The sequence below is a fragment of the Coenobita brevimanus genome, chromosome 51 (assembly GCF_032717465.1).
Source record: "Coenobita brevimanus isolate Jiangsu-jjx chromosome 51, ASM3271746v2, whole genome shotgun sequence".
Lineage (NCBI taxonomy): Eukaryota > Metazoa > Arthropoda > Malacostraca > Decapoda > Coenobitidae > Coenobita > Coenobita brevimanus.
This window is the reverse complement of record NC_137004.1, coordinates 31,440,369-31,449,292: the sequence shown is the minus strand read 5'-3', so window position 1 is coordinate 31,449,292 and position 8,924 is coordinate 31,440,369. Positions and strand designations below refer to the sequence as shown.

Here is an 8,924-nt window from a genome sequence, read left to right as displayed (position 1 = left end):
GAGGGCGGCTACAGGCCATCCCTTTCCTGTTGGTGTGGCAGCTGGCTGTCACTGGGGCCTGACTCCCTGACAGGACCACAGACGAAGTGAGGCTGCCGACCATCACCTGCCTGTGGGCGCGGCTCCTGGCCATCGCCGAAATCCCGTATGAGGGGTGACGTGTAGGTGAAGAGCTGCTACAGGCCATCCCTTGCCTACTGGTGCAGCTGCAGGTGTGGCTACTGGTCGTCATTGGTGCACGGCTACTGACCGTTGCAGGGGCACGGCTACAGGCCTTTAACTTAAGTGTGCGTCTACTGGCTGTCACTGGTGCACGGCTACAGGCTGCTGGAGGGGCATGGCTACAGGCCGTTGCCTTAAGTGTGCGGCTACCGGCCGTCACTGGGATGCTGCTTGGAGCTAGGTCCCTAGCTCCACCCCGATCCTGACGCAGGCTGAGTCGGTGAAAGGGTAATGCATCCGGACTGGGGTGTTCGCGCCGGGTGCATTCCGGGAATAGGGGTGCGCGCCTCTATAAGCCCTACGCCCATATCGCACGTCACCTCCTGTGGGTGTCGCGAAGCCTTCTGTTTTCATTTCACTTGATATAGGCTTTTTCCACTTGTTCTGCCTCGACTCTCTTACCCCATCTATCAACGTGGGATGCAATTGCGTTTCGCAGCTTTAATATAGACAAGTAAACACAAAAAAGTCTTGCATTGATCAACAAAAAAAGATTGCCTCAGCTTCATCAAAGGCCGACACCAAATATTCTACAGTAAATATAAAAATTCGTTGACACTTTCACCTTCCTTGACTCTAAACCCTTCCACCAAGTTTAGTTCAAATAATCAAGTTACCATATTTTGTTCAGATACACAGACTGAATTTGCACTGTGAACTCGACCTATGCCTGAATTTCTAATCAAGCTTGTATCCGGAGAGAGAGGGAGGGTGGGGGGGTACGGTGGGAGGAGCCGAGGAGGAAGGATGGGGAAAGATAGAGTGAGGGATTATTTTTTAAGAGGGTGTAATAGGTTGTAGTTACGGGAATGGCCGTATCATTTATAATTCATATCCAGTGCCGGTGGTGGACATGTATTGCTGTTTGAAGTAATGTTGTTATCATACTTTAAAGACGGAGCGACCAGTGGATGCCGCCTGTGTTTTGTTTCTTGTTTACAGACAGTTGCGGTAGTGTTGATGCCTGGTGGTGACTAGTTATTGGTAAATCCGTTATGATATAATGATGCTGTAATCCCGAGGTTTTACATAATGGATCGCAAAGGTCCTCGTGCCAAACCCAAGAATGTGCCAGTCCCAGGAAACCTCATCACCTTGGGCAACAAGCCGGGCCGCGGGGATGCACAAGGGGATAAGACTTCAGGCCACGGGTCTGCTTTCGCTCCAGGGAAAGCCTCTGGTAAGAGACGTTGGTTTGTTACAGACGGCACCAAACAACTAGAGCTCCAGTTGGCTCAGTAAAACTAATCTAGGTAATATACGCTGTAGTTTAATGTGTTATTACCACAGGTAAAGGTGTATGATTCAGACTTGCTGATGGTTTGGATTCTTAGTCACTTAATTTGAAACTTACCCTTTGCTAGTTACTGTGATAACATACAGCATAGAACCTGACCTTTCTTTATTTTGTAGTATACCTTTTTCATTGAATTTCTCTTACTCGAGAGGCCTTGAGTTGCAGATGTTCAGAAAAGTACATGGTAAGTTACCATTAATTTATGTGAATTGCGGTTCTGTTATTGTTTCATCCTCTAGAGGAGTTCATTATTTTTCAGTTTGCCAATGGATAGTTCTCAGAGTGACAAGAACTTTGATTACCAACATTTACCACTGTAACTCAGTAGTCTATTCTATCTATCTATCTATAGCCCTACGCCCTAATCCTGCAAAGGGTGGCCACAGACAAAACGCCTCAGTAGTACGGTACATAAATAATGGCAATAGATTTTTTTTTTCTGATATTTCGGTCGGAAGCTGGTCTTGTCGTGGTCAGATCTGATGAATTATGAGTGCATGCGTGTATTAGTTTTCATTGCGCTTTACCCGCCTTGATCGGCAGCCAGTAAGCAACCCAGTGTCAAGGGTGGTTATTTTGAATGAATCATGGACTATGGCCAATGAAAAAATGAAATGAAATGAAGTTCCCCCGAGCTAAGCCCTGTATTGGACTATATAGCCCCGCTAGGGTTACAGGAGGGAGCTACCCCTCCCGGCACGGCAGCCCGGGCGAGGCTCGAACTTGCAATCCCCCGATCACAAGTCCAGCACTCTACCACTGTGCTACCGCGCCCATGAGCAACCTCCTTAAAATTTCCTTTGTTTTAGGCCAATCATTTCAAACCTAATTTCCCTAAATAGGAAAGGGAGGCCCTTGAAATGAATAGTTTAACTATGGCGACCATCCAGTGCAGCTGTCTGAGTTGTGACTATGTTTTTTTTTTTATTTCATTGTAAATTTTTTTGAGAATGACCATGCTTTTATTAAATTCCTGGATGAAGCGTCCAGGAATGAAGATGGAATACTTTCGTCAGTATTTCTCAAGATATTTATTCCTAAAGGAGCATATGACTGCTACACTTCTCCACTTCATCGTCGCTGCAGCACGTCTCGACAAGCCAACAGCCAGTGACTTATGGTTAATTCAATTAATACAGCATGGCCTTATACAAGGTTAGGTTAGATTAATGAAAAAAAAAAAAAATGACAAAGTTACTTCAGTTAATACAGCACTGCCTTTAAGGTTAGGTTTGATTGGGTAGGTTAGGTTAGGTTAATGAAAAACATTTTAACCCTATTTTAGTTATTTCTCCACAGTTTTTATTGCCAATTATATTGCAAAATGCCCATTTCGGTGGGATTGAGTGGGGAAGGAGGAGGGCCAAAACTGGAAAATGGGTAATTTACAGTAAAACCGACAATCAAAATCCTACAGAAAACATTAAAATCAGTAGGTTTCTGAAAAAATAAAATTAAAGGGGAGTTGGGGGCATAAACAATAATTTTACCTGAAATGCTTTTAGTGACTTTCACCTCCACGTGTAATATTATGGTAAAACAAGATGGCTTACACAAGAATTCAAGCTGTTGTCTTATAAACGCATGTTCTGAAAGAAAATAATTTTAGTACATCCACTCGATGTAGTGCTGCTTACTTCTTCCTTCACAATTATCATTCTTTTCTGTGTTGACCTTCCTCTCTTCCTATTTGCCCCATCTTTCCTTTCACGTTTTATTAGTCTTCTTTCATTTTCAGGTGGTTTTACATTGAGTGACAAGCCATATGGTTTCCTGTAAGCCAGGAAACCATTACAGTGTTGGGAGGTAACCATATAACCAACCCACACGTGTTCCCTACATGTCAACAAGTGAGTTGGCGGAGGATTAGTGCACCTCCCCATAAAACAACTAAACGTCAAACGACCACCCCTTACAGGATTATGATATCTTGCAGTAGATAGATAGACTACTGTACTGGTATCCTAGATACATCATAGGTGATTGTCATTTGATTTTCAAGCAAAAAATATTGAAAACAAGCAAAATATACCCATTTTGTGATGTATAAAAAAGTACTCCATAAGGAGACATAAGACTGTCTCTTAAAAATTATTATTATTTTTTTTTACTTTGATTCTGTGGCTTTGTTAAGTAGAGAAGTGCACTTTCAAGTATGAAGAGGATTCATGAATAAACAAGGAAAATATAATTACATAAGGGATAGATTAGGTTAGGATAAGCTTGGTCATATTAACATAAAGTAGGTTAGGTTAGGATTTATGAGATTGGGTTGCTATTAATAGTAAGCTGGTCTTTTGTTTCTCAAGAGCGCCAGTTCTTCCATAGGGAATTCACTTGTGTTCGACACACAAATACCGTACATTATTTTTACATTTACAAGAAAATTGACATCTCTCTAATACAACACAAACATCATCAGTAAAAAAATACTGTATGAAAGTGGCAATAATTAAACCCTATAATTATCTGCCCTAGTACTTCTCTGTCCATCTCCAGGTCATTGCATTTTGAAAAAAGAAAGGCTTTCAGCTGTCTCTGAAAGGATTCAGCAGAAGAGAGTTGTCTCATGGGCAGTGGCAATCTGTTATATGATCTAGGGGCTCTACTGTATACACAAGAGAATGATCAGAGAAAGATGACTGGTAAATGGCTCCAGGGTTATCAAAACGAAAGGAATCATCTTTGCTACGTAACATCACACCTTGGTGTGCCGATGGGAGTTTTAACAGTTCATCAAGACATATTGGTTCACCAAACTTAACCCCTTGGCTACTGCCGACAATTTTGGCACAGCCCCCTTTGAGAGGCATTTTTACACCCAAAAATGAAAATGTTTTTCCAGTGTTTTTGGTGTCATAAGTTTATGAAAGAAATGAAGTGCACCTTGCATGAAGCACACGAACAGTTGTGCTTAGACTTCGGTCGTCTGGTTTGTGTGTTCAGACCGTCTGTGGGATTCAGAGTGCCAGCCACTGTAAAAGAAAAATAAAGTCAGTTATCATAATAGAATAACTGTTTTCTCATGTGTTGAATACTATAGCGAATTTTGCTTTCAACACTGTTAGCCTAAATAATGTCACAGGTCATTATCAACTTGATTAGCTAATTTACAGTTAATAAAGATGGAGAACTGGCTTCTGAACACCTATTTAACTAATTGAATTGTAACGTTGTGAATGTGATTATAAAAAATAAAAGATGAGAAACGCTTCATAAATACTATATAAAAACAAAGGTCAGAAAGATTTAATAATTATGTAGATTAGTTTTGCTGTTTGCTGATGATACAGTACTGTTGAGTGAAGATGAATGGGAGTTGCAAGGTTTGGTGAATGAATTTGGGACAGTGTGTAGGAGGAGGAATCTGAAAGTTAATGTAAACAAAAGAAAAGTTATGGTGTTTGAGAGGAATGAAGTCACGGAGTGTGCAGTGAGATTGGATGGTGAGGATATGGAGAATGTGAGTGCATTCAAGTACTTGGGTAGTGTGATGAGTAAGGATGGAACTTTGGGGGATGAAGTGCGTGAAAGGGTACAGCAGGGAAGGAAGGTTGTTGGTACACTGAAAGCAGTGATGAGAAATAGGGAGGTGAGTATGGAAGTTAAGAAGTCACTGGATGATAGTATTGTGATCCCTACCCTGACGTATGGAAGCGAGGCATGGACCTTGCAAGAGGGGAACAAGTCAAGAGTGAGAGCAGTGGAAATGAGTTACTTGAGAGGAGCATGTGGAGTGACGTGGAGGGACAGGTTGACGAATGAAGAAGTGAAGGAACGCTGTGGAGTGGATGTGGATGTGGTTGAGAAGATTAAGAGAAATACACTGAGGTGGTTTGGACATGTGAAGAGAATGGAGAATGAAAGACTGACTAAGAGGGTGTATGTAGGTGAGGTGGAGGGAGGGAGAGGGAGAGGTAGACCAAGGATGAGGTGGAGGGATGGAGTTGAGAGGTATATGAGGGAGAGGGGGGTGAGTTGGGGGGAGGGTAGTCAAATGGTGGGTGACAGAGCGACTTGGAGGCGTTTTGTCTGCGGCCACCCTTTGCGAGATTAGGGCGTCGGGCTATAGATAGATAGATAGATAGATAGTTTTGTTAAATTACAAAAAAATTATATGCTGGCATCCACAGGCTGGTCACCTGGAGCAAATGGCAACTGAAGTCAGTGCTACCAACCGATCGTTCAACACAAAGCAGACCGCTCCAAAACTATAGTCTTTCAGTAGATATTTTCACCAAATTTCACGACATGACTTTTGTCTTTGACTGTACACACTACAGTAAAACCTCAATATAACAGACTTCAGTAGCCTGGAATTTGCTTTTGTCGGAATCGAGGAGCTACCGGACTAAATTCCTATATATCGGAAAAAGTCGGAAAAGCCAGAAGCCGTCCGGACTGCCTGACCACTTCAACAATGTTCACCACAATAAGATAAATAAAAGACATATTTATCAGTTTACAGTACTATTATATATACTGTATATATATTAAACCATTTGATTAATGTAGTGAAATTATAACACAGTACAGTACAGCAAGGATAGTCAGAACAGTTTAAAAATCAATCATGCGATCCGGACTAGTGTCTGCTATGTCGGAACAAGTCCAGGTTACGGATGTCGCTTTTATCGGAATTTCGCACTTTTCGGAATGGCTTGGGCCCCAATTAGTCCGTTATAGTGAGGTCTTATTGTATATCCATCCATCCGTCATCCAATTCTACATTGCCCCAGGAGGAGCGTAGGCAAGGCAAGCTGGTCCTGACATTTAAGATCGGAGTGACCAGCTTCACTCATCCCTGAGTGGCATGATGATGTGAGCAGTAAACCCCAACCATCCCTTGGATATATACGTTCACTGGCTCAATCTGATTGGAGCGCTGTAATTACCATCTAAACTACCAGGCACTATAATTTGGTTATATGGTTACCACCCATGTAGTAAATGGTTTCCTGGTGTACAGGAAACCATTTGGCTTGTCACTCAGTGTAGAGTCACCCATAGGGAGAAGGAAGAGGAAAGAATGAAGGAAAGGCAGAAGAGGGAATATAAACTGACCTGTAGGCAGAAGGTTGAGGAAAGAATGAAGTAAAGAAAGAGAAGAGGAAGGAAGTAAATAAAGAAGGAGAGGAAAGAGCAGACACCCGAGAGCAGCACTTCATCGAGTGAGTGGATGGTGAATGCCCTGCTTGTAAATATTTCATTTTCTTCCTGCCTGAAGAAGATCTAAGGTGTGCCAGAACTGATGTATCTTCATGGTAAATGCCATTTCAACAAGTGGATTTTACTTATTCATTCTGTATATATATATATATTGCTATTTATTTTAGTTACAGGATCATCTGGCGAGCGTGGAAGAGATGGCGGTGGTGGGTCATCAGGGATGCTGGGGAAGAAAGCAAAGGGTGGCTTTGGTGGTGGTGGGGGTGGAGTGCGTGCTGGAGGAGGCAAGCAGAGTGCCGGGGACATGGTCAACTTACTAAGTGAGGAGTGGGAGCATATTGGAGTTGAGGTGAGATGATACACCCACCAGTCTGTCCTTGCGGTTGGGTACTTGATCCAGAATATCAAAATATATTTTTAATAATCTCAAGCTAAGAATTTCTTACTTCAGGAACTGGCTATGTACAGCACACACTCATTGTATGCACAGCACACTTTCATTTTATGTACAGCACATTCTCATTTTACAATGAGGATATATTTGATAAAATCTATCACGCAAGTATTTCTTGTATATCAAGTTGATTATAACATGGGTTCATTTGAGATACATTTTTGGCCATATTCACCTAAAGTGGAAGTTATATATTTCACTTCACTGCACATCACTTACTGCTTACCCCCAAAAATGTCTTTAAAATTAGCTCCAACTCACCTAAACTGGTAGGTGTTTCACATCACTGCACTTCACTCTGCTGCATGAAGTCCAACACTACATTATTGTTCCATAACAAACACTAACACATCTGATACTGACTGAGTTTAAAGGCCATCTTGGAACAAATAAATGACTGTATGCTTCCGTATAAGTGAAACTAGTGATCATACAGGTATACCCTGGTTTAACGATGCAGTTGGTTAAGTAAAAACCCATCGTTAGGTGGGGTATCATATCTCAGGGTAGATTTGACATGTAATGTATGGGGATACTTTTTTGAGCCTTGGGTTTCCCCTCTAACCAAGTCCTAAACCCACCCAGATGAGTCCAAAAACAAGTTTAAGACCAATCTAAATGGCCTAACAGCTGTAAAAGAAGCTAACCTAAGCCTAACACCTGTACTGTAAATAACTCACTAAAACCAACAAATAGAATCTGAAAATCGTCTGGAAAATTCAAGCTTAGTAAACTGCACCCCAAAATGACAATGTTCACCCCACCTATGGCTAAAACACATTAATATAAATCTAAAAACAGTTTATAAATCAACCTAAACACACAATTTTAGTTTAAAATAACATCAAAATCGGTTTTTAAAATTCAAAACCCATTGTTAAACTGGGGTTTTGCCATAGTTAGGCAGGGTATGGTGGTATTTCAACCCCCATTGCTAAGGTGGGGTATCGCATCTAGGGGTATTGTATATCGAGATATACCTGTACATCAGCCAGTGAAGCTTCATATGGAATCATGATGATCATGTTAGCAATTCATCGTATACCTGTTCATTGTAAAACAAGGGTCTGCTGTAAAGTGTTATGGTGCTATACATAAGGCCATTGTATCATTAATTTTTTATGAATATAGTTCTTTTGATCTAATCAGAAATATAGTGCTTCTGCTTGTTGTTGCATATTACATTTTTGTGGGGGAAAAAAAAAAAAAAAAGTACACAAACAACAGGCCTGTGGTATAAGTGAGAGAGAGAGGAAAAAAAAAAGGCATACCAAAAAAATGGTGCACCGCAGAAGAAACTTGTCATATTATTGTATATGTAGACAGCCACAATCCGAATACCTGTAAATGGTTCACCCTGGGCCCAGATTCATCAATGCTGCAAAATTGGTAAAAGGCGTGGCAACTCCACTTTTGCCAAGTTACTTTGGTGGGTGGCCATCATACACTCTTTCAATGTAGGGCTACTCCAGGGTGATTGAGTGACAAGCCAAATGATTTCCTGTAAGCCTGGAAGTCATTTAATATGCTGAGTGGTAACCATATAGGCCTACCCAACTCATGCTTGTTCCCTACATGTCAGCAAGTGGGTTGGAAGAAGGTTAATGCTCCTCCCCAGAAAACAAAATAACTAAAAAGACAAACAAAATGCCAAGGACCCAGACAAACCTACAGGTGACGACCAAGGACCGCACAGAGGACATGGTGAAGACGGCAGCGCGAAATGTAAGGGGTGTGAATGATGAGGTGAAAGAGAGAGAGATTGGCCAGGTGCCTGAGGAT

The 8,924-nt window shown here is 41.6% G+C and overlaps 1 protein-coding gene across 1 annotated transcript in view; it reads left to right on the top strand.

Annotated features, from left to right (window-relative positions):
• Positions 1-1,205: 1,205 nt before the first annotated feature.
• IntS1 (integrator complex subunit 1) overlaps positions 1,206-8,924 on the top strand; it is a 57,476-nt gene continuing 49,757 nt past the window's right edge. The window contains exons 1-2 of the mRNA XM_080272780.1: positions 1,206-1,402; positions 6,856-7,037. Coding sequence (XP_080128906.1) covers positions 1,255-1,402; positions 6,856-7,037 — 330 coding nt within the window. The 5' untranslated portion in view covers positions 1,206-1,254. The remainder of the gene's footprint in view (positions 1,403-6,855; positions 7,038-8,924) is intronic.